The following is a 26,207-nucleotide window of genomic DNA, read 5'->3' as shown; positions in this document are numbered from 1 at the left end:
CACCACGTGGACGGTCACACCACCACCACCACCACGTGGACGGTCACACCACCACCACCACCACCACGTGGACGGTCACACCACCACCACCACCACCACCACGTGGACGGTCACACCACCACCACCACCACCACGTGGACGGTCACACCACCACCACGTGGACGGTCACACCACCACCACCACCACGTGGACGGTCACACCACCACCACCACGTGGACGGTCACACCACCACCACCACCACGTGGACGGTGACACCACCACCACCACCACGTGGATGGTCACACCACCACCACCACGTGGACGGTGTGACACCACCACCACCACCACGTGGACGGTCACACCACCACCACCACCACCACGTGGACGGTGTGACACCACCACCACCACCACCACCACGTGGACGGTCACACCACCACCACCACCACGTGGACGGTCACACCACCACCACGTGGACGGTGACACCACCACCACCACCACTACGTGGACGGTCACACCACCACCACCACCACTACGTGGACGGTGACACCACCACCACCACCACGTGGACGGTCACACCACCACCACCACCACGTGGACGGTCACACCACCACCACCACCACGTGGACGGTGACACCACCACCACCACGTGGACGGTCACACCACCACCACCACCACGTGGACGGTCACACCACCACCACCACCACCACGTGGACGGTCACACCACCACCACCACCACCACGTGGACGGTCACACCACCACCACGTGGACGGTCACACCACCACCACCACCACGTGGACGGTGACACCACCACCACCACGTGGACGGTCACACCACCACCACCACCACGTGGACGGTCACACCACCACCACCACCACGTGGACGGTCACACCACCACCACCACCACCACCACGTGGACGGTCACACCACCACCACCACCACCACGTGGACGGTCACACCACCACCACGTGGACGGTCACACCACCACCACCACCACCACGTGGACGGTCACACCACCACCACCACCACCACGTGGACGGTCACACCACCACCACCACCACGTGGACGGTGACACCACCACCACCACCACGTGGACGGTGACACCACCACCACCAACAAGGTGTCCCCCCACCCCCGTGTGTGACCCAGCCGCAGGGAAAGTGCGGCCGGGTCTCTGGCGGTGACGCAGCTCGACCTGCACGCCATGGAGCGCGGCGGGGCCAAGAGCGGCCGGCACCGCGAGGACGTCGTCACTCACCGCATGCTGCGCAACAACCTCTACTCGCCACGCAGACACGTACACCACGCAGACACCTACACCACGCAGACACCTACACCACGCAGACACACAGACACGTACACCACGCAGACACACAGACACGTACACCACGCAGACACGTACACTACGCAGACACACAGACACCTACACCACGCAGACACACAGACACGTACACCACGCAGACACACAGACACGTACACCACGCAGACACGTACACTACGCAGACACACAGACACCTACACCACGCAGACGCCTACACCACGCAGACACACAGACACGTACACCACGCAGACACGTACACCATGCAGACACGCAGACACGTACACTACGCAGACACACAGACACGCAGACACACAGACACATACACCACACAGACACGTACACCACGCAGACACACAGACACGCAGACACACAGACACGCAGACACACAGACACGCAGACACACAGACACGCAGACACAGACACACAGACACACAGACACGTACACCACACAGACACACAGACACGTACACCACGCAGACACACAGACACACACACACAGACACACACACACACACAGACACGTACACCACACAGACACACAGACACGTACACCACGCAGACACACAGACACACACACACAGACACACACACACACACAGACACGTACACCACACAGACACACACACACACAGACACAGACACGCAGACACGTACACCACACTCGCCGCGTACTGCGCGGCAACTTTGAGTGACCCCACAGGTGCGCTCACCCCCCCCCCCGCCCCCCCCGTGCAGGTGCAGTCCCTGTACAGCCGGCAGGCGGCCGGCACCAGCAGCGTGCAGGAGCAGCAGCAGAAGGAGATCTTCAAGCGCACGATGCTCAAGCGCCTCGAGTCGTTCAGCCAGAGCAAGCAGGGACGCCGTGGGAACCGCTCGCACCGCGGGAGCAAGGTGGGGGGGGGGGGGGGCCTGAGGGGGGGTCGGGGTGGTGAGCTGGGGGGGGGCATGGTGAGGCGCGGGTGTGAAGAGGAAACACACTCCCCCCACCACCATCTCCTTCACCCTCCTCCCCACCATCTCCTCCCCCCCCCACCATCTCCTCCCCCCCCACCATCTCCTCCCCCCCCCACCATCTCCCCCCCCCCCCACCATCTCCTCCCCCCCCACCATCTCCTCCCCCTCCCCCCCACCATCTCCTCCCCCTCCCCCCCACCATCTCTTCCCCCTCCCTCCCACCATCTCTTCCCCCTCCTCCCCACCATCTCCTCCCCCTGCCCCCCACCATCTCCTCCCCCTCCCACCACGATAATTCACATGGTCGTGGAGGTTCGCGGTTCGAATCCGAGGTGCCGCCCTGGTGAACGCTGGCGGTCGCGTGGCATTCAAAGCCTCGGCCGCTGCCACGCGCCGTCTGCCCCCCCCCCCCCCGTGGCTCTGGCTACCGCTCTGGATCATCACCCCGCGGGTCACTCAAACGGGATCGAACGGTCGCTTTCGCGCCCCCCACAGCCCCCCATAGCCCCCCACTGCTCGCCGTGACGGCTCTTGCCACAACGGCCTGCTAAGGGCTACGTGGGGGACCTTTGCCTTTGTGCGCACGTGTGCAGGTGAACGGTGAACTCATTCCCAACGGGTTCTGCCCCCTGCCGCAGAAGTCTGTGAGCTGGGTGGAGAAAGGTGAGTTTGAGAGGATTGGTGAGCAGTGGTGAGTGTTGGTGGGCGACGGTGGTGATGTCGATCGAGAGAGGGAGCGTATTGGTGAGTGCTGGAGAGGTGTTGGTGAGCGGCGGCGGTGAGCGTTGGTGAGTGGTGGTGCTGTCAATCGAGACAGGGTGCGTGGTGGTGAGTGCTTGTGAGCGTTGGTGAGCGTTGGTGGTGAGTATTGGTGAGTGGCGGTGGTAAGTATTGGTGAGTGTTCGTGAGCGGTGGTGGTGAGTATTGGTGAGTGTTGGTGAGCGTTGGTGGTGAGTATTGGTGAGTGTTGGTGAGTGTTGGTAAGCGGTGGTGGTGAGTATTGGTGAATGTTAGTGAGCGGTGGTGGTGGTAAGTGTTGGTGAGCGGCGGCGGTGTTGAGTGGCGTTGGTGAGCGTTGGTGAGCAGCGGTGGTGAGTGATGGTGAGTGGCGGTGGTGAGTGTTGGTGAGTGGTGGTGGTGAGTGGTGGTGAGTGGCGGTGGTGAGTGATGGTGAGCGTTGGTGAGCGGCGGTGGTGAGTGGTGGTGAGCGGCGGTGGTGAGTGATGGTGAGCGTTGGTGAGCAGCGGTGGTGAGTGGTGGTGAGTGGCGGTGGTGAGTGGTGGTGAGCGGTGGTGGTGAGTGATGGTGAGCGGCGGTGAGCAGCGGTGGTGAGTGTTGGTGAGTGGTGGTGGTGAGTGGTGGCGAGCGTTGGTGAGAGGCAGTGGTGAGTGGTGGTGAGCGGCGGTGGTGAGTGATGGTGAGCGTTGGTGAGAGGCAGTGGTGAGCGGCGGTGGTGAGCGGCGGTGTTGAGAGGCGTTGGTGAGCGGCGGCGGTAAGCGGTGGTGTTGAGTGTTGGTGGTGAGCGGCGGTGGTGAGAGGCGGTGGTGAGCGGCGGTGTTGAGTGTTGGTTTGAGCGGTGGTGGTGAGCGTTGGTGGTGAGCGGTGGTGGTGAGCGTTGGTGGTGAGCGTTGGTGGTGAGCGTTGGTGGTGAGCGTTGGTGGTGAGCGCTGTGGCTCCCCGTGTGCGAGCCAGACGCGCTGTCGCTGACCGAGTCGGAGGCCGACAGCCGCTCCCAGTGCAGCGAGGCCTCCGAGCTCTCCTCCATGGAGCCGGGCGCCATCACCTTCATGGCGCGCTCGCCCAGCCAGCTCGTCTCTGACCTGCGCCAGGGTGAGTGGGGGGGGGGAGGGTGGCTAGGAGATGTTGACTACCTCGCCTGGTCTACAGGAGGTCGTGGGCTTGATCACCACCCTGACGCCTGCTGCTGCTGTGTATTTGTCTCTCTTCCCGTGGTCACTGCGTGGATTTTTATCAGGGTCCTCCGGTTTTCCCCTCCACATTGAGAATCAACGTGGCGCGTGGTAGAGTGTTTGACTGCTGCTGCTGTAGCTTTCCACTTGATAAGCCACTTGGTTGAGCTATCATTTGTGGTGGCCAGGTCTCTTCTGAAGAAGAGCTCCGTCGCTCAGTGGGGACTTACCTGGTAAAAATAAAGTTTAGTTTATACCCCCTCCCCTCCACCAAAGACAACATCCCCCATATATCCTGGACAGACTGTTGGGGCAAGTGCTTTTGGCGAGCACCTATGAAGGTCGGCACGGCACACGAGGGGGTGGGTGGCCAATTCCACGCCCGGCCGCCTTTGTCCTCCCCATTGGCGATGTTTACACTCTGCACCAGGTACTAATTTCATGCGGAGTCGACCTAAAGGAGGCCCAGGACCGGTTCAAATAATTGTCAACGGTGTTGGTGACCGTGAGCGGGAATCAAGCTGTAAAATAATACTGGTAGGAAACGTAGTGGACTGGAAGCCCAACCGGGATTAATTCTTCACAGGAAGCAGGGGATTAATTGTGTATGTCTGTGGATGTCTGTCCACGTGGGAGGGGTGGGGCTGGGTGGAGAGGGGAGGGTAGGGAGGGGCTGGGTGGGGAGGGGCTGGGTGGGGCTGGGTGGAGAGGGGAGGGGCTGGGTGGGGAGGGTGGGGCGGGGCTGGGTGGGGAGGGTGGGGAGGGGCTGGGTGGGGAGGGTGGGGAGGGGCTGGGTGGGGAGGGTGGGGAGGGGCTGGGTGGTGAGGGTGGGGAGGGGCTGGGTGGTGAGGGTGGGGAGGGGCTGGGTGGTGAGGGTGGGGAGGGGCTGGGTGGTGAGGGTGGGGAGGGGCTGGGTGGTGAGGGTGGGGAGGGGCTGGGTGGTGAGGGTGGGGAGGGGCTGGGTGGTGAGGGTGGGGAGGGGCTGGGTGGTGAGGGTGGGGAGGGGCTGGGTGGTGAGGGTGGGGAGGGGCTGGGTGGTGAGGGTGGGGAGGGGCTGGGTGGTGAGGGTGGGGAGGGGCTGGGTGGTGAGGGTGGGGAGGGGCTGGGTGGTGAGGGTGGGGAGGGGCTGGGTGGTGAGGGTGGGGAGGGGCTGGGTGGTGAGGGTGGGGAGGGGCTGGGTGGTGAGGGTGGGGAGGGGCTGGGTGGTGAGGGTGGGGAGGGGCTGGTTGGTGAGGGTGGGGAGGGGCTGGGTGGTGAGGGTGGGGAGGGGCTGGGTGGTGAGGGTGGGGAGGGGCTGGGTGGTGAGGGTGGGGAGGGGCTGGGTGGTGAGGGTGGGGAGGGGCTGGGTGGTGAGGGTGGGGAGGGGCTGGGTGGTGAGGGTGGGGAGGGGCTGGGTGGTGAGGGTGGGGAGGGGCTGGGTGGTGAGGGTGGGGAGGGGCTGGGTGGTGAGGGTGGGGAGGGGCTGGGTGGTGAGGGTGGGGAGGGGCTGGGTGGTGAGGGTGGGGAGGGGCTGGGTGGTGAGGGTGGGGAGGGGCTGGGTGGTGAGGGTGGGGAGGGGCTGGGTGGTGAGGGTGGGGAGGGGCTGGGTGGTGAGGGTGGGGAGGGGCTGGGTGGTGAGGGTGGGGAGGGGCTGGGTGGTGAGGGTGGGGAGGGGCTGGGTGGTGAGGGTGGGGAGGGGCTGGGTGGTGAGGGTGGGGAGGGGCTGGGTGGTGAGGGTGGGGAGGGGCTGGGTGGTGAGGGTGGGGAGGGGCTGGGTGGTGAGGGTGGGGAGGGGCTGGGTGGTGAGGGTGGGGAGGGGCTGGGTGGTGAGGGTGGGGAGGGGCTGGGTGGTGAGGGTGGGGAGGGGCTGGGTGGTGAGGGTGGGGCTGGGTGGGGCTGGGTGGTGAGGGTGGGGCTGAGTGGGGCTGGGTGGTGAGGGTGGGGCTGGGTGGGGCTGGGTGGTGAGGGTGGGGCTGGGTGGGGCTGGGTGGTGAGGGTGGGGCTGGGTGGGGCTGGGTGGTGAGGGTGGGGCTGGGTGGGGCTGGGTGGTGAGGGTGGGGCTGGGTGGGGCTGGGTGGTGAGGGTGGGGCTGGGTGGGGCTGGGTGGTGAGGGTGGGGCTGGGTGGGGCTGGGTGGTGAGGGTGGGGCTGGGTGGGGCTGGGTGGTGAGGGTGGGGCTGGGTGGGGCTGGGTGGTGAGGGTGGGGCTGGGTGGGGCTGGGTGGTGAGGGTGGGGCTGGGTGGGGCTGGGTGGTGAGGGTGGGGCTGGGTGGGGCTGGGTGGTGAGGGTGGGGCTGGGTGGGGCTGGGTGGTGAGGGTGGGGCTGGGTGGGGCTGGGTGGTGAGGGTGGGGCTGGGTGGGGCTGGGTGGTGAGGGTGGGGCTGGGTGGGGCTGGGTGGTGAGGGTGGGGCTGGGTGGGGCTGGGTGGTGAGGGTGGGGCTGGGTGGGGCTGGGTGGTGAGGGTGGGGCTGGGTGGGGCTGGGTGGTGAGGGTGGGGCTGGGTGGGGCTGGGTGGTGAGGGTGGGGCTGGGTGGGGCTGGGTGGTGAGGGTGGGGCTGGGTGGGGCTGGGTGGTGAGGGTGGGGCTGGGTGGGGCTGGGTGGTGAGGGTGGGGCTGGGTGGGGCTGGGTGGTGAGGGTGGGGCTGGGTGGGGCTGGGTGGTGAGGGTGGGGCTGGGTGGGGCTGGGTGGTGAGGGTGGGGCTGGGTGGGGCTGGGTGGTGAGGGTGGGGCTGGGTGGGGCTGGGTGGTGAGGGTGGGGCTGGGTGGGGCTGGGTGGTGAGGGTGGGGCTGGGTGGGGCTGGGTGGTGAGGGTGGGGCTGGGTGGGGCTGGGTGGTGAGGGTGGGGCTGGGTGGGGCTGGGTGGTGAGGGTGGGGCTGGGTGGGGCTGGGTGGTGAGGGTGGGGCTGGGTGGGGCTGGGTGGTGAGGGTGGGGCTGGGTGGGGCTGGGTGGTGAGGGTGGGGCTGGGTGGGGCTGGGTGGTGAGGGTGGGGCTGGGTGGGGCTGGGTGGTGAGGGTGGGGCTGGGTGGGGCTGGGTGGTGAGGGTGGGGCTGGGTGGGGCTGGGTGGTGAGGGTGGGGCTGGGTGGGGCTGGGTGGTGAGGGTGGGGCTGGGTGGGGCTGGGTGGTGAGGGTGGGGCTGGGTGGGGCTGGGTGGTGAGGGTGGGGCTGGGTGGGGCTGGGTGGTGAGGGTGGGGCTGGGTGGGGCTGGGTGGTGAGGGTGGGGCTGGGTGGGGCTGGGTGGTGAGGGTGGGGCTGGGTGGGGCTGGGTGGTGAGGGTGGGGCTGGGTGGGGCTGGGTGGTGAGGGTGGGGCTGGGTGGGGCTGGGTGGTGAGGGTGGGGCTGGGTGGGGCTGGGTGGTGAGGGTGGGGCTGGGTGGGGCTGGGTGGTGAGGGTGGGGCTGGGTGGGGCTGGGTGGTGAGGGTGGGGCTGGGTGGGGCTGGGTGGTGAGGGTGGGGCTGGGTGGGGCTGGGTGGTGAGGGTGGGGCTGGGTGGGGCTGGGTGGTGAGGGTGGGGCTGGGTGGGGCTGGGTGGTGAGGGTGGGGCTGGGTGGGGCTGGGTGGTGAGGGTGGGGCTGGGTGGGGCTGGGTGGTGAGGGTGGGGCTGGGTGGGGCTGGGTGGTGAGGGTGGGGCTGGGTGGGGCTGGGTGGTGAGGGTGGGGCTGGGTGGGGCTGGGTGGTGAGGGTGGGGCTGGGTGGGGCTGGGTGGTGAGGGTGGGGCTGGGTGGGGCTGGGTGGTGAGGGTGGGGCTGGGTGGGGCTGGGTGGTGAGGGTGGGGCTGGGTGGGGCTGGGTGGTGAGGGTGGGGCTGGGTGGGGCTGGGTGGTGAGGGTGGGGCTGGGTGGGGCTGGGTGGTGAGGGTGGGGCTGGGTGGGGCTGGGTGGTGAGGGTGGGGCTGGGTGGGGCTGGGTGGTGAGGGTGGGGCTGGGTGGGGCTGGGTGGTGAGGGTGGGGCTGGGTGGGGCTGGGTGGTGAGGGTGGGGCTGGGTGGGGCTGGGTGGTGAGGGTGGGGCTGGGTGGGGCTGGGTGGTGAGGGTGGGGCTGGGTGGGGCTGGGTGGTGAGGGTGGGGCTGGGTGGGGCTGGGTGGTGAGGGTGGGGCTGGGTGGGGCTGGGTGGTGAGGGTGGGGCTGGGTGGGGCTGGGTGGTGAGGGTGGGGCTGGGTGGGGCTGGGTGGTGAGGGTGGGGCTGGGTGGGGCTGGGTGGTGAGGGTGGGGCTGGGTGGGGCTGGGTGGTGAGGGTGGGGCTGGGTGGGGCTGGGTGGTGAGGGTGGGGCTGGGTGGGGCTGGGTGGTGAGGGTGGGGCTGGGTGGGGCTGGGTGGTGAGGGTGGGGCTGGGTGGGGCTGGGTGGTGAGGGTGGGGCTGGGTGGGGCTGGGTGGTGAGGGTGGGGCTGGGTGGGGCTGGGTGGTGAGGGTGGGGCTGGGTGGGGCTGGGTGGTGAGGGTGGGGCTGGGTGGGGCTGGGTGGTGAGGGTGGGGCTGGGTGGGGCTGGGTGGTGAGGGTGGGGCTGGGTGGGGCTGGGTGGTGAGGGTGGGGCTGGGTGGGGCTGGGTGGTGAGGGTGGGGCTGGGTGGGGCTGGGTGGTGAGGGTGGGGCTGGGTGGGGCTGGGTGGTGAGGGTGGGGCTGGGTGGGGCTGGGTGGTGAGGGTGGGGCTGGGTGGGGCTGGGTGGTGAGGGTGGGGCTGGGTGGGGCTGGTCACCCCGTGGTGCCCTCATAAAACTCAACGTTTAACCTACTCACGTTGGCTTGTGCCCGCCCTCACAGTCGGGCATATTGTGCTGAATGCACCACGTGGTGCCGCCGTTGACCCGGCCATTGACCGAGCAACCCAACGTTGCTACCAGCTCCCTCCGCTGCTACCAGCTCCCTCCGCTGCTACCAGCTCCCTCCGCTGCTACCAGCTCCCTCCGCTGCTACCAGCTCCCTCCGCTGCTACCAGCTCCCTCCGCTGCTACCAGCTCCCTCCGCATCTCCCTCCACATCTCCCTCCGCATCTCCCTCCGCAGGAATGTGTTTTAACTCGGTGGGCTTTGCCTGATAAGATTAAAACAAACCTGTATTTGTATATATATGTAAGTGATTTTCTTTTTACCTTTCCTTTTACTTTCCACTCGTATCGCGTCGTTTGTGTCAGGACACTACGGGGCCTAGTGGCCTTGAATAAGTGATTGCAGCGATGAGGACGGGCAGGGCCAAGTTTCGGTAACTGGGTGAGGAGTCACCGCGGGGGGGGTAGCGATGGAACTCCCCCCGGGGTGTTCTCGTGAGGCAAGGGGGAGAGAGTTTGGGGAAAGGGACGCGGCAGAGCCGAGGGGATTTAAAAGGCAGCGCGTGGCGGGGCTCGGGGCTGCCGTGGGGGATTCGGGGTCCGGGCCGTCGTCGCTCTCATCGCTGGTGATCGCCCTGGGAAGGGAGTTGTACAATCTTCGCCGTGGCTACTACATCGACGGCTCCTCCATAGGGAGTCGGCTATATAGTGAACGTCGTGTAGCAGCTACAGAGTCACCCAGTTGTATATAGTCAACCAGCGTCCACCTGGTAACACGTCATCGAGTCGGGTGGACTAACACACTTGGACTGCGCCATCGCCATCAGCTCCACCTCTACTCCACCTCTCTCTCTCTCCTGTTGCTCCTCCCCCCATTGTCTCACGCACGACTTGCACTACCTGCACTACTTGTACTACCTGCACTACTTGCACTACTTGTACTACCTGCACTACTTGCACTACCTGTACTACCTGCACTACTTGCACTACTTGCACTACCTGCACTAATTGCACTACCTGCACTACCTGCACCACTCGCACTACTTGTACTACCTGCACTACTTGCACTACTTGTACTACCTGCACTACCTGCACTACCGGCACTACCTGCACTACCGGCACCACCTGCACTACATGCACTACTCGTACTACCTGCACTACCGGCACTACCTGCACTACCTGCACTACCTGCACTACCTGCACTACTCGCGCTACTTGTGCTACCTGCACTACCGGCACTACCTGCACTACCTGCACTACTTGTACTACCTGAACTAGGACTACCTGCACTACCTGCACTAGGACTACCTGCACTACTTGCACTACCTGTACTACTTGCACTACCTGCACTACTTGCACTACCTGAACTAGGACTACCTGTACTACCTGCACTACTTGTACTACCTGCACTACTTGCACTACCTCCACTACTTGCACTACTTGTACTACCTGCACTACTTGCACTACCTCCACTACTTGTACTACCTGCACTACTTGTACTACCTGCACTACTTGTACTACCTCCACTACCTGCACTACTTGCACTATCTGCACTACCTGCACTACTTGCACTACCTGCACTACCTGCACTACTTGCACTACCTCCACTACTTGCACTACTTGTACTACCTGCACTACTTGCACTACCTCCACTACTTGTACTACCTGCACTACTTGTACTACCTGCACTACTTGTACTACCTCCACTACCTGCACTACTTGCACTACCTGCACTACCTGCACTACTTGCACTACCTGCACTACCTGCACTACCTGCACTACTTGCACTACCTGCACTACCTGCACTACCTGCACTACTTGCACTACCTGCACTACTAGTGCAAGTCGTGCCCCGCCCATGCTGTTAACGCCGCACAGCTCACTGAAGGGCAGTGCCTTGTGGAGGCTTGCCCCTCTCTCCTGTCCGCCGCATGAAGAACCGTGTTGCCATCGGATCGTCGTGGTTTTTTTACTTTTATTTTATATTTTATTTTGTTACTTCATTTGAATTTATATTCTCTATCTACGTGACTTTACTGAAAGAACCGAGAATATATCATAGAAATATAACTGAAGCAAGAATGCTACGCCACATTTGTAGCGTTTGTTGTTGAGACGTTCTGACTCGCCCCTGCTGGACATCTGTGAAACAAAGCTTTATTGCTCATCGGATTCCTCCTGCAGTCTAAATAGATCATTAAATACATTTGTTCTGAACTCGGGTGGCCGGGTTCGCAGCAAGGTGCACTCACCACTGCGACACCACCGCCGCTCGAAGCGCCTCTCAGAGCCCCCCACATCCCACAAACGCCCCCCCCCCCGAGCCCCAAGGTCACTCGACATTGCCTTAAGTCCCCTCTTCTATAAACTATTTTTATTTTGCCAGACAAGGCCCCACCGAGCTATATAAAGTTGTTTTTTTTCCCCCCCAGGCCACAAATGACAGCTCAACAACAACAAGTGGCTTATCGTCGCGTGTCAATGTTAATAGAGCAGCCACCACATGGATCTACACGCACGGTGCCCCTCCCCTCACAAGGCCCCTCCCTCTCACAAGGCCCCTCCCCTCACAAGGCCCCTCCCCTCACAAGGCCCCTCCCCTCACAAGGCCCCTCCCCTCACAAGGCCCCTCCCCTCACAAGGCCCCTCCCTCTCACCAGGCGCCCCCTCCCCTCACAAGGCCCCTCCCCTCACAAGGCCCCTCCCCTCACAAGCCCCCCCTCCATCACAAGGCCCCTCCCCCTCACAAGGCCCCTCCCCCTCACAAGGCCCCTCCCCCCACAAGGCCCGTCCCCTCAAGGCCCCCTCCATCACAAGGCCCCTCCCCCTCACAAGGCCCCTCCCCCCACAAGGCCCCTCCCCTCAAGGCCCCCTCCATCACAAGGCCCCTCCCCCTCACAAGGCCCCTCCCCCCACAAGGCCCCTCCCCTCAAGGCCCCCTCCATCACAAGGCCCCTCCCCCTCACAAGGCCCCTCCCCCCACAAGGCCCCCCTCCTCCCTGGTTCCCTGCCCCAACACTGCGGGTGCAGCAGCACTGCCGAGGCGGCGTCCCGTGGCGTCGGTCTCTCGACGAGAGCCGTGGGCCGCAGCCCCCCGCTCCTCGGGGTGCGGGGGGAGAGAACCTCGCCGAGCCACCACACGGGGGACGGCTGCCACTGGAGCTGGGCTGTGGGGGGGGTCGCCTAGGGGGCCAGACTTGCCCCGTGGGGGGGAGGCGCGTTGTGAACGTTACACGACGGTGATGATCCCCCCCCCTCTCCCTCCCTATCCCCTCGCTTGGCCGTCCCCTTCCCTCCTATCCCCTTCCCTCCTACCACCTCCTCTCATCTCCATCCCTCCCCTCCCCCTCCCCCATTCCAACAAACCAGCGCTGGGGGGCTACGAGAACCCGGCGTTCGCCGCCGACGACCCAACCCCCGGCTGGGGGGACGCGGGGGCCTGGGAGTGCGGGGATCTGCCGTGGAGGCGAGGCGACGAGCGGGCGACCCCGTCGGCCCGCGCCCAGAGGGCGATCCCCCAGACCCCCGGGGGCTTCCCGCGGCTGACCCCGCTGCGCGCCAGCACTCGCTCCACCGATTCGTTCGCGCTCGCGGACATCCCCGAGGAGGAGGGCCGCGTGGGCTGGGGCCGCTCCCGCTCGAGCACGGGGGTCTCGCTCGTGCCAGGCTCCGTGGCGGCCGCCCCCGCGGGGACCCCCGGGGACGGAGGGGAGGGGCGCACAGCAGCTGACGACCAGCGCGGCGGCGGCGGCGGTGCAGGAGAGTCGAGCTACATGTGAGATGATGATGATGGTGGTGGTGATGTGGTGGACACACGTGGGTAGGAAGACGCGCGAGTGAGTGTGTGACGTTACGTGTGTGAGGAGCGGTGGCGCAGCGGTTAGCGCGCTGCACAACAAAACCGATCCACGCTCACGGCCACCAACGCCGGCGGCGATTATCTGAACCGGTCCTTGGCCTCCCCTAGGTCGACTCAGCCTCAAATGAGTACCTGGTGCGGTGCGTAAACATCACCACGAGGGAGACAAAGGCGGCCGGACGTGGTGCTGGTCACCCACCCCCTCGTGTGCCGTGCCGACCTTCATAGGTGCTACTCGCTAACAGCACTTGCCCCAAAAGGCGATACGGGGGGCGGGGGATCTTTGTGTTTGTCCCATGCGCGCGCGTGTGTGTGGAGTTGTCTCTCACACCTTCACACTACACCACCAAAGTTCAATTCCAGACCGTGACCACACGCACACACACACACACGTGTACCATGCCCCAAGCGTGTACCCCCAGTACCGGACGCTGGTGTCGGGGGTGGGTTAGCCAATGCGGGGTAGCATAGAGAAAGTACAGCACACTAATCTAGGTGTGCTGTACTGCACACCATAGCCTCGCGGTAGCCTTTAGCACCTGTGATGCACGGTCCGGACTGATCGTAGTGGGGCACTCTGTGGCAGAATGATTGCTGCTGCTGCTGCTCAATTGTATGGCATGATATTTCTTGCTAGGTTTGAGTAAAAACTAAAATAATGTCTATACGTGTTAAAAAAAAATCGATAACATTTAATTAAAGTATTTAATGTATCCACAACTATCGACAGGATATTAAATAACTTAAATAATTTCCATAGTTTTAATTGCATTTACGCTTGTTTGCACGTTTTTTTTAAAAAAAAAAACCACTAACCAATAAATTACGCGTTTTGATAGTCGAGGAACACGTAACACCAACAACGGGGAGTGAACACGTTCACTCGGCAAACGTTGAACAGTCACACGTGTATAAGCAAATCAACATTGCTGTTGAACGTTTTGAACCCTCAACACGGAGCCGACCCCTAGGGACACGGGGCTAGTCGGGACGACTGCCCAGGGCCCCGCGCTTTAGTGGGGGGGGCGGGGAGCACTTGGACGTCACAGTGTCAAATGTCGCACTTCCGCTTTAGTCTGATGGCGACGGGGAGGGGCCTACCTGGTGTGGGGTTTGCGCCCCCCCCCCCTTCCCCCGGGTTCCGCACTCCCCCACGAAGGACGACCCCAATGCTATATGTGCGGGGACTCCTCTACTTACGAACACTCGACTTGTGAGCTTTCAGAGATACGAACAAACCTGTCCCCCACCGCCTCCCCCCCCCCGTATGTCGTTTTGCCTGTTCGGGCCGAGCGTCGTCTGTTCAGGCGCCGCGCAATAGATGCCAGTGGTGGTGGCGGCATCTACATCAGCAGAGCGTGAAGAAGCGGTGGCACCTACGTCCACGGGAGATTGGATTTAAAAGTTGTATCACTCTAGATTTGAAGTGTTCGTGACTGCAGGGATCCATACTCTTTGGTTCTTTCGGTAAAGTCACGTAGTAGGTATCAAATAGAATAAATCACGACGTTTTTGGGCGCAACACGGGCGTCCGTCATCAGGTGGGACAACCACAGCAGGAAACAATTGCTGAAGTGGGCAAAAGGGCTGCTACCCCCCCCTCCTCTGTCTCTCCTCCCTGGCTCCCCCCACCCTCTCTTGTCTATATGGCCTCTTGTTACTACAGCAGCCCTTTTGCCCACTTCAAAAATTGTTTCTTGCTCTGGTTGTCCTACCTGAATGATGGGCGCCCGTGTTGCGCCCGAAACGTCGTGATTTAATTTAATAACTTTTAAAGCCATTCCCCGTGTTTAGTGTACACGCCGTTCAACACGTTTGGAATCGACAGGAGTACAGTTGGAATTACGAACAAATCGACTTACGAACAGACCTCTGGAACCTCACTAGTTCGTAAGTAGAAGAGTCCCTGCATATCAAAAAAATATCAAACGTAGCAACAGTAAATATGATGACATAGGGGGGCGCCTTCAGATGTGATCTATGCGCCCTGTCCAAAACATTGGCTGCTGGCCGTAATCCTGCACATTACCATTCTGACCCCCCTCCCTCCCCACACCACACTTCCCAAAATATATTGTATATATTGTAGTGAGATGTATGTATACTGTAGAGGGAGACGGGATCTATATTTATTTTGCACATGCGTGGAGAAGTTCGGGTTTATGTGTTTTGGAGTGCTTGCCACAGGTGACCAAGGGGTGTGTGTGTGTGTGTGAAGGCTATACGGGGGATCTTTGTCTTTGTGGGGAGTGGTGGCGCAGTGGTCAAAGCACACGTGCTGCACTCTACTGCCAAGCCTGCGACCTGAGTGACAGCGAATATCTGAACCGGTCCTGGTTAAATTTCGTTTTAAAGCTTTCGTGACTGCAAGGATTCATCTTATTTGGTTCTTTCGGTAAAGTCACGTAGAATGAGAATAAAACAATAAAATAACACGATAAAATTCTCACGACGTTTCGGCCACAACGCAAGCGGCCGTCTTCAGGTGAAAGGAACAGACCTGTCGGGACGACAGAGCTTCAATGAACGATGTTAAGGTTCGTAGCGACTTTTAAGCTGGTTGGGAGAAGTGAGGCACCTTGGCAAAGGGGTTGACATATCAAATAGCTGAGGGATTAGCTTGTGACTGGTCACAGAAATGGCTATGTTAAAGTCAAAACCTACACATCCACAGAGGCAACTAGTAATTTAGCATTGAAATAGCTAAGGGATTAGCTTGTGACTGGTCACAGAAATAGATGTTAAAGTAAAGGCCTACACATCCACAGAGCTTCAATGAACGCTGTTAAGATTCGTAGCGACTTTAAGCTGGTTAGGAGAAGTGAGACACCTTGACAAAGGGAGTTTACATATCAAATAGCTGAGGGATTAGCTTGTGACTGGTCACGGAAATGGCTATGTTAAAGTCAAAACCTACACATCCACAGAGGCACCTCGTACATGGACGCCAAAGGTGGCTGCAACAACTCAACTGTCATACAGTAAACCGATGTCATTTAGAATTAGGTTTTTCACATCGGTTTACTGTATGACAGTTGAGTTGTTGCAGCCCCCTTTGCCTCTGTGGATGTGTAGGTTTTGACTTTAACATAGCCATTTCCGTGACCAGTAACAAGCTAATCCCTCAGCTATTTGATATGTAAACCCCCTTTGTCAAGGTGCCTCACTTCTCCCAACCAGCTTAAAGTCGCTACGAATCTTAACAGCGTTCATTGCAGCTCTGTGGATGTGTAGGCCTTTACTTTAACATCTATTTCTGTGACCAGTCACAAGCTAATCCCTTAGCTATTTCAATGCTAAATTACTAGTTGCCTCTGTGGATGTGTAGGTTTTGACTTTAACATAGCCATTTCTGTGACCAGTCACAAGCGAATCCCTCAGCTATTTGATATGTCAACCCCTTTGTCAAGGTGCCTCACTTCTCCCTACCAGCTTAAAAGTCGCTACGAATCTTAACATCGTTCATTGAAGCTCTGTCGTGCCGACAGGTCTGTTCCTTTCACCTGAAGACGGCCGCTTGCGTTGTGGCCGAAACGTCGTGAGAATTTTATCGTGTTATTTTATTATTTTATTCTCATTCTACGTGACTTTACCGAAAGAACCAAAGAAGACGTTCCTGGTTAGTTGCCTCGGTCGACTCTGCCTTCAAACAAGTACCTGGTGCGCTGTGTATTAAAACATCAACACTGGGGAGACAAAGGCGGCTGGGTGTGGTGCTGGCCACCCACCCCTCTCGTGTTGCCCTGCCGGCCTTCATAGATGCTCGCTCACACCACTGGGGGGGCCCTTACGTCTGTTAAGGCTCCACGAGTGATCTTTGGCTTTGTGTGCGCGTGTTAGATACACGTGTGTACGAATGCGTCTTGAAATCAGTACCATTGAGCGGACACGTCACCTTAACGCTTGGTATTGGACATACATGGTTTAGTATGCAGTACAGCAAATAGGTTTTGCTCATCTCCTACGAACGAGTGGTCTGTGGATGAGCCTTTTCGCTCCGGTCTTGAACTCGTTTGTCTCCAGGTGAGAGAGACTCTCTCACGAGGCCAGGACGGTGCGTGAGTGGTTGACCTGGGTCGCCAAACATCATGACAAAAGTAAATACTAAAATATTGGCAGCAAATAGAAGCGAAAAAAAAATCCCAAACATTAATTTCTTACGCACTCCACTTACCCGATGTTTGCTAAACAGATCCCACGCGACGTGGTGCTCCGCCCCCCACGTCACGAGGGACGCAAATACGTCGGCACACGTTCACACGCGCGCACACATTCACACACTTGCACACATTCACACGCGCGCACACATTCACACACGCGCACACATTCACACACGCGCACACATTCACACACTTGCACACATTCACACGCGCGCACACATTCACACACGCGCACACATTGACACGCGCACACATTCACACGCGCACACATTATTCACACGCGCGCACACATTCACACGCGCGCACACACATTCACACATGCATACAGGCACACACGTCCATGTGCGCACACGTACAAAAGCCACGTATGCACAGGCACACAACAACAGCCGCCGCCATTCCCCACTACGTGGCAGTGACGCTTGTGCCAGGCTGCGTGTACTTTGAGGCCACGTGAAGTGGAGACAGACCCAGATGGTGCCGTGGGTTGACTGACTGAGATGACTGGCAGATGCACCACCAGCGGTGCCTCCTACCGTGCCAGCACACACACACACGTACACACACACACGTACACGTGACATGAATCCGCACGTGTCACGCCGAACCTGTTTTGCATCAAGACGCGAGCAACGTGTAGCCACCTAATTTATATTTGTCAAATATGATTAATGTCAATAGATAATGATGATTATGTGCTTATGTATGAAGCAATTAAACTCCAAACAGTCAATAAGAGCGCCGCGGGTGGCTTCAAAATACCAATAATAGGCGACGTTTCGGGCAATGGCCCTTCTGCAAAGTACATAAAGGCCCAAAACAGTGTGAAACGTTGTATATGTTTTCCTTTGAAGGCCACGCCTGGCCTTGTTGTTGTTGAGGAGCACCTCGAGTCGCTGTTAGACTGTGCTGGTGCACCACCACTGCCAACGCAGCAGCATCGCCACTAATATGCAGCCTGTTGTTACTGTAATATACAGGCTGTTGTTGATGTCACTGTAATATACAGCCTGTTGTTACTGTAATATACAGGCTGTTGTTACTGTAATATACAGGCTGTTGTTGATGTCACTGTAATATACAGCCTGTTGTTACTGTAATATGCAGGCTGTTGTTACTGTAATATACAGCCTGTTACTGTAATATACAGGCTGTTGATGTCACTGTAATATACAGCCTGTTGTTACTGTAATATGCAGGCTGTTGTTGTAATATACAGCCTGTTGTTACTGTAATATACAGGCTGTTGTTGATGTCACTGTAATATGCAGGCTGTTGTTGATGTCACTAATATACAGCCTGTTGTTACTGTAATATACAGCCTGTTGTTACTGTAATATACAGCCTGTTGTCACTGTAATATGCAGGCTGTTGTTACTGTAATATACAGCCTGTTGTTACTGTAATATACAGGCTGTTGTTGATGTCACTGTAATATCCAGGCTGTTGTTACTGTAATATGCAGGCTGTTGTTGATGTCACTGTAATATACAGGCTGTTGTTGTTGATGTCACTGTAATATCCAGGCTGTTGTTGTTGATGTCACTGCAATATCCAGGCTGTTGTTGTTGATGTCACTGTAATATACAGGCTGTTGTTGATGTCACTGTAATATCCAGGCTGTTGTTACTGTAATATGCAGGCTGTTGTTGATGTCACTGTAATATACAGGCTGTTGTTGTTGATGTCACTGTAATATCCAGGCTGTTGTTGTTGATGTCACTGCAATATCCAGGCTGTTGTTGTTGATGTCACTGTAATATACAGGCTGTTGTTGTCACTGTAATATGCAGGCTGTTGTTGATTTCACTGTAATATCCAGGCTGTTGTTGTTGATGTCACTGTAATATCCAGGCTGTTGTTGTTGATGTCACTGTAATATACAGGCTGTTGTTGTCACTGTAATATGCAGGCTGTTGTTGTTGTTGTTGATGTCACTGTAATATACAGGCTGTTGTTGTCACTGTAATATGCAGGCTGTTGTTGTTGATGTCACTATAATATACAGGCTGTTGTTGTCACTGTAATATGCAGGCTGTTGTTGTTGCTGCTGTCACTGTAATATGCAGACTGTTGTTGATGTCATTGTAATATACAGGCTGTTGTTGTTGATGTCACTGTAATATACAGGCTGTTGTTGTTGTCACTGTAATATACAGGCTGTTGTTGATGTCACTGTAATATACAGGCAGTTGTTGATGTCACTGTAATATGCAGGCTGTTGTTGTTGTCACTGTAATATGCAGGCTGTTGTTGTTGATGTCACTGTAATATGCAGGCTGTTGTTGTTGATGTCACTGTAATATACAGGCTGTTGTTGTTGTCACTGTAATATCCAGGCTGTTGTTGATGTCACTGTAATATACAGGCAGTTGTTGATGTCACTGTAATATGCAGGCTGTTGTTGTTGTCACTGTAATATCCAGGCTGTTGTTGTCACTGTAATATACAGGCTGTTGTTGATGTCACTGCAATATCCAGGATGTTGTTGTTGATGTCACTGTAATATCCAGGCTGTTGTTGTTGATGTCACTGCAATATCCAGGCTGATGTTGTTGATGTCATTGTAATATACAGGCTGTTTTGTTGTTGTTGCTGTCACTGTAATATGCAGGCTGTTATTGTTGATGTCACTGTAATATACAGGCTGTTGTTGTTGATGTCACTGTAATATACAGGCTGTTGTTGTTGATGTCACTGTAATATACAGGCTGTTGTTGTTGATGTCACTGTAATATACAGGCTGTTGTTGATGTCACTGTAATATGCAGGCTGTTGTTGTTGTTGATGTCACTGTAATATGCAGGCTGTTGTTGTTGTTGATGTCACTGTAATATGCAGGCTGTTGTTGTTGTTGATGTCACTGTAATATGCAGGCTGTTGTTGTTGTTGATGTCACTGTAATATGCAGGCTGTTGTTGATGTCACTGTAATATGCAGGCTGTTGTTGCTGTTGTTGATGTCACTGTAATATGCAGGCTGTTGTTGCTGTTGTTGATGTCACTGTAATATGCAGGCTGCTGTTGTTGTTGATGTCACTGTAATATCCAGGCTGTTGTTGATGTCACTGTAATATCCAGGCTGTTGTTGTCACTGTAATATGCAGGCTGTTGTTGTTGATGTCACTGTAATATACAGGCTGTTGTTGTTGATGTCACTGTAATATACAGGCTCGGTGGAAGTTTGCGAGTTCAAATCCTTGTTAGGAAGCGGGTGGGGAGTGGGCATCATCCCAGCGGGGTCAATAAAATATATACCACCTTGTGGTGAAGTCAACAGCGCTTTGTTCTATGTATCCACCCCCCTCCCCTGCCATAGGAATGTGGAATGTCAACCGTTGGCTCTGCAGCAGGGCTGTGTTTTTTGAATGTAGGACTCGCGTGTGTATTCACGATAATCGTATCGTCCGTTCAGTAACGGAGCATCGCATCGTGACGATTCGGAGTTGTATTCCCACCACCCAGCAAATAATTATGCAATAGCGAAGTGAACCGCGTGGTGATGAATAGCTTGGGTTTTGCAAAACAAATGTTTGATTTATCTTCACGCTCATCGACCGGTGTGGATGCAGGTTTCGACATTCGATGTTTCATCATCAGCAGCAGGGTCGGGCTTTGCTAGAACCAATGGTGGACGTGAAACTGCCTGCCAGATAATCTTAGCTCTTTCGGTAAAGTCACGTTGAAGGGAAACAATAAAATAATAAAATATATATAAAACAATAAAAATTCTCACGACGTTTCGACCGTTTGTGTTATGGTCGAAACGTCGTGAGAATTTTTATTGTTGTATATATTTTATTATTTTATTGTTTCCCTTCAACGTGACTACCGAAAGAGCTAAGAATATGAATTACTGCAGTCACGAAAGCTTTAAATCAAAATTTGCCTGCCAGATGTTAATTGGCAAGGCCCCCCCCACCCGCCCGTGTTAGACGGCGGCTGGTCCTGGTTCCAAGCAAAACTCGATGATTGGCAGCACAGAATCATCATGAGTGTGTCGTAGCGGAGAACATTACATGCAAAATAATTAAGCGGACAATTCGGCTCTTGTCCATGTTTGTCTCTCCACATTCAAACATTTAAAGTACTTTAACATTTAAACATCCCATCGGCCATACGGCCTTCCGGGGGTGGGGGGGGGGTGTAGGTTCACCACCAAGCTCAACCCTGCTGATGAGATACTGAATGTCGAAACCGGCCCAGGGTCAATGCCGCGGGTGATTTGCCCAGATGTTCAATGGCAAGGCGAGTCGCCTCGTGGGTAGCTGTGTGTCGGTGACCACAGGATCACTTGCCCACACCCACCGCACCCCACCCACACACCCCACCCCTCCCACCCCACCCACACACCCCACCCCTCCCACCCCACCCACACACCCCACCCCTCCCACCCCACCCACACACCCCACCCACACACCCCACCCACACACCCCACCCACACACACCATCCACACACACCACCCACACACCCCACCCACACACCCCACCCACACACCCCACCCACACACACCACCCCTCCCACCCCACCTTTCCCACCCCACCCACACACACCACCCACACACCCCACCCACACACCCCACCCCTCCACCCTTCCTCCCACCCACCCCGACTCCTCCGGAGCAGAGAAGCGAAACCCGGCATGGATGTATAGGCGCGGCGCGGGAGTGGAGTGTCGTGTCGTGTCCGCGTTGCCCGTGACCCTCCTCCACGTGCCCACGGCGAAGCTGTTCGGAACGAGCAATAAAGAGAAGAGCAATCCGCGTGATGAGCACCCAAACTCACGCGGCAGTCACGCGTGCCCCGTCTCGTTTGTTCCGTCTCTGCTTTCTCTCGGTCTGCCTCTATTCTGAACGAGGGAGGAGGCGCGAATCCATAATCCTCGGCCAGAATTTCCCAAGGGTCCTGTCCGGGTTTTGTAATGAATTGTCACGTAGGTAGAAATAAAATCAAATACATCGACGTTTCGATCGCAACACAAGCGAGAGCTGCCGTGGCAAGAGGTTGTATCGGTAAGAGAGGGGGGAGAGAGAGGGTAGGGGGAGGAGGGGGGTGCCGCGTGAGCGCGAGGGGAAGAGGACGTGAGGCTGGGGGGGGGGGGGGGGACGTGTGCGGGGCTAGCAGTAAACCGGCAGGTATTGCCTGATTGGGTTCTCAGTAACAGCACAATCTCAGCCTAAAATCGGTACTAGTTAGTGGGCTGAATTTTGTTGTCACCCCCAAACACATCCCAGTGGATGATATAATTGCCCAGGTAGATGTAGCCCTCAAAGGCTTGGGACACATCCCAGCTGACGTGGCAAGATCTGAAGTTGCCACCATCCTTAAAAATGCTAAGAAGTCCATTAGTAAAATCAGCATAGACGAGCGCTCTGATCTCGCTAAATTGAAAAAGAGAGGACAGTCATCCTCTCAGCCGACAAGGGCAATGCTACTGTCATCATGGATAAAACCACATATAACAACAATCCAGGACCTTCTTAATGATGGCAGTCACACCAAAATTAACAAGGATCCTACCAACTGCCTGGCTACAAAAACCAACAATATCAATAATTCGACTTCTCTAATCGAACCATTCAAGCGGCTCTCCCTAAAACCCTCTGCTGCTAGACCACCCAGATTCTATGGTCTTCCAAAAATCCATGAAGAAGGTACTCCACTTCGGCCCATCGTTTCCACCATCAACTCACCTACCTACAAACTGGCCCGATTTTTGTCTGAGACCTTGCTTCCATTCACGGGCAAGAGTACCTCAGCAGTACGTAACTCAGCTGACTTGGTCTCTAATAAAGGGGATCTCACTGTCTCCAGATTATGTGCTTGTCAGCTTTGATGTAGTCTCTCTGTTCACCAAGGTTCCTGTACCTGACACCTTAGCAATAATTGAAGACTTGGTCCAACATGGTCTGAATTCTGATGTACCTACTCTGGTTAGGCACTGCCTTACCAACACTTTACCTGGAATGGTACTTTCTACGAACAAAATGAAGGTACCCCAATGGGTTCCCCCGTATCACCAGTGATAGCGAATATTTTCATGGAGAAATCTGAAACAGATGCCATCCACACATCCACCCTACGTCATTCCTTGTGGAAGAGATACGTAGATGACACTTTCGTCATTTGGCCACATGGCCTGCCAGCATTGAACCAATTTCTCAAGCACATCAATTCCATACACCCATCCATAAAATTCACCATGGAAGTGGAGAAGGATGGTAAGCTACCATTCCTGGATGTTCTGTTTGAGAAGAGGCCTGACAGCTCTTTGGAACACTGTCCACAGGAAAGCCACCCACACAGATTCCTATCTAAAACCTGATTCCCACCACCGTCCGGCACAGAAGAATTCCCTCATCAAAACACTACACCATCGGGCCCACTTCATCTCCGACCAACACCACCTAGCCAGTGAACTGGAACAGGTACACCAGGCCCTCAAGATGAATAGGTACTCGGACCACATTATTCGCAAAGCTGTTTCTCCAACCATGGAGAATAAACCCCCTGAGAAGCCAATCAAAACCATCACGTTACCATACATAGTAGGCATTACCAAAAATATTTCTAAAATCTTAAACACAAGATCCAGGTCCGATTCAATACAGTACACAATCCGTGATCTAATCCCATCTGTGAAGGATGTCACTCCTGACATGCAATACCCTGGAGTTTACAAACTGAGTTGTACCTGCGGTCGCAGTTACATTGGTGAAACGAAACGACATATCTCGGACCGTGTTCGCGAACGCAAGGCAGCTCTGAAACACGGCAGGACCAATACCTCTGCCGTAGCTGACCACTGTTATAACGCTGTGGGCTCTCATGATATTATTTTTTTCCGAGACCAAGGTACTCTGCAAACCTTCGGGCTACTATCAAAAGTTTATATCTGGATGGCTTCATGAACATAGACAGAACTTCAACCGAGAAGATGGATACAAATTGAGCAATCATTGGAAGTATGTTATTAACCAGGTAAAACCTTTACTTGCTGTTTCCATCATTACCTGCCGGCTTACTGCTAGCCCTGTCCACGCTCCCCCAGCCTGGCATCCTCTTTCTCTTCTTCCACCACCTTACCACTTTCAGCCCCGCCCACTTCCCCCCTTCCCCCAGCCTCGCGTCCTCTTCCCCGAGCGCTCACGCCCCCCCCCCTACCCCACACCCCCCTCTCTCTTTCTCCCCCCCCCTTGCCTCCTCCCCCCTCTGACCTATAACACATTCTAGCGGAGGGAGCTGCTAGGAACGTCGGGTTGCTCGGTCAATGGCCGGGTCAACGGCACCACCACGTGGTGTATTCCGCAAATATGCCCGACTGTGAGGGCGGGCACAAGCCGGCGTGAGTAGGTTAAACGTTGAGTTTTACAAGGGCACCACGGGGTGACCAGCCCCTCCCCACCCAGCCCCACCCCTCCCACCCCCCACCCTCTCCACCCTCTCCACCCAGCCCCACCCCTCCAACCCCCCACCCAGCCCCACCCCTCCAACCCCCCACCCAGCCACACCCCTCCAACCCCCCACCCAGCCCCACCCCTCCAACCCCCCACGCAGCCCCACCCCTCCCACCCCCCACCCTCTCCACCCTCTCCACCCAGCCCCACCCCTCCAACCCCCCACCCAGCCCCACCCCTCCAACCCCCCACCCAGCCACACCCCTCCAACCCCCCACCCAGCCCCACCCCTCCAACCCCCCACGCAGCCCCACCCCTCCCACCCCCCACCCTCTCCACCCTCTCCACCCAGCCCCACCCCTCCAACCCCCCACCCAGCCACACCCTCCCCACCCAGCCCGTCCCCACCCTCCCCACCCCACCCAGCCCCTCCCCTCCCTCCCTCTCCACCCAGCCCCACCCTCCCCACCCAGCCCCACCCCTCCAACCCCCCACCCAGCCCCTCCCCACCCTCCCCACCCAGCCCCTCCCCACCCACCCTCTCCACCCAGCCCCTCTCCACCCTCCCCACCCACCCTCTCCACCCAGCCCCTCTCCACCCTCCCCACCCACCCTCTCCACCCAGCCCCTCTCCACCCTCCCCACCCACCCTCCCCACCCAGCCCCTCTCCACCCAGCCCCACCCCTCCCACTTTTGGACGCACGACGGACGGACACAATAACCCCCTGTGGGCTGGTGCTGGTGGTGTAGTAACCAGGAGGTTCCTACACGGTATCACCTCTTGCCACGGCAGCTCTCCCGTCCACTTCATTTTCTTGCCGTGGTTGTCCCACCTGATGAAGATCGCTTGTGTTGCGATCGAAACGTCGTGTTTTATTTTATACCTACGTGACTTTACCGAAAGAACCAAAGAGTATGGATTCCTGCAGTCACCAAAGTTTCAAATCACGATTGTTGAAGTATGTTCACCTGTGGGTGCAAGGGGCGTCCACTGACAACACAGCGGTCACGTGGCGTCACGTGGACACTCGGAATAGTTATACTACAGCAGGAGAATTAACCCGATGAGCTATAAAGCTCTTGTTTTTTTACAGATGTCCAGTCGGGGCATGGGCTGATAACATTGCAACAACAAACAGTACAAAAACACGATTGGAGTGCAAAGTATAGGAAAGGTAAACAAATCACTACCAAAAATATACTAATACTGTTACTACATTTTAAATCTTACCAGGTAAAGTCCACTGAGCAACGCGCTTCTATTTCAGAAGCGACCTGGCCACAAATGATAGCTCAACGAAGTGGCTATTCACGTGGAAATTTATAGCAGAAAAATAATCTAAATAATGTAAATGTGAAGCCTTTAGACGACGGTTGGGAAAGAAACAGAATCCGATGTTTATTTATATGTGGAGGAATCCGATGAGCTATGAAGCTCTTGTGCAGTAGCGAGATGGCCGGGACGGCACACGAAGAGGACGTGCGTGGTGTGGACAACACCACTCCCGGCCGCCTTTGTCTCCCCAGTCGACCTAGGGGAGGACCAGGACTGTATCAGATAATCCTCACTGGTGCTAGTGGTGACCGTGAGCGGGAATCGAACTCGGGTCACCGGGTTCGTAGCGCAGTGCAGCGCTAACCACTGCACCACCGCTCCCCCCCACACACACACACATGGCAAACACATGATGACTCGCGGACACACACACACGTGTGTCGTGACGCATCATCTCCTGGGTTTCTACCGATCCGACCTCTGTTTTGAAAAACCGACGAAGTCTCCACACGCTGCACGCGCCTGATGATTGCTGAACGCGTCTCTCGAATTGACACACACGTCAATCAATGTCGAACACATTATTGCTGGTCATGCTGCTGGCAGTGGTGAACACGC

General features: G+C 57.2%; 1 protein-coding gene across 9 annotated transcripts in view; it reads left to right on the top strand.

Annotated features, from left to right (window-relative positions):
* LOC116954070 (sodium/hydrogen exchanger 3-like) overlaps nt 1-21,706 on the top strand; it is a 70,862-nt gene extending 49,156 nt beyond the window's left edge. Inside the window, exons 12-17 of one of the 9 annotated variants that reach the window (XR_012929621.1) lie at nt 1,126-1,273; nt 2,033-2,188; nt 2,845-2,914; nt 3,944-4,081; nt 12,267-18,509; nt 18,559-21,706. Coding sequence is in view for 1 of the 9 variants with exons in the window: in XM_076052163.1 (XP_075908278.1) it covers nt 1,126-1,273; nt 2,033-2,188; nt 2,845-2,914; nt 3,944-4,081; nt 12,267-12,676 (922 nt within the window). In the remaining 8 variants the exon portion in view is untranslated. Of the gene's footprint in view, nt 1-1,125; nt 1,274-2,032; nt 2,189-2,844; nt 2,915-3,943; nt 4,082-12,266 lie in introns of all 9 variants that reach the window. The other 8 variants (XR_012929623.1, XR_012929627.1, XR_012929626.1 and 5 more) reach the window with 8 other exon arrangements.
* The last annotated feature ends 4,501 nt before the right edge of the window (nt 21,707-26,207 follow it).

Source organism: Petromyzon marinus, chromosome 54 (genome assembly GCF_048934315.1).
Source record: "Petromyzon marinus isolate PM22_M1 ecotype Great Lakes invasive population chromosome 54, UKy_Petmar_22M1.pri1.0, whole genome shotgun sequence".
Lineage (NCBI taxonomy): Eukaryota > Metazoa > Chordata > Hyperoartia > Petromyzontiformes > Petromyzontidae > Petromyzon > Petromyzon marinus.
This window is presented reverse-complemented; position numbering and strand designations above follow the sequence as displayed.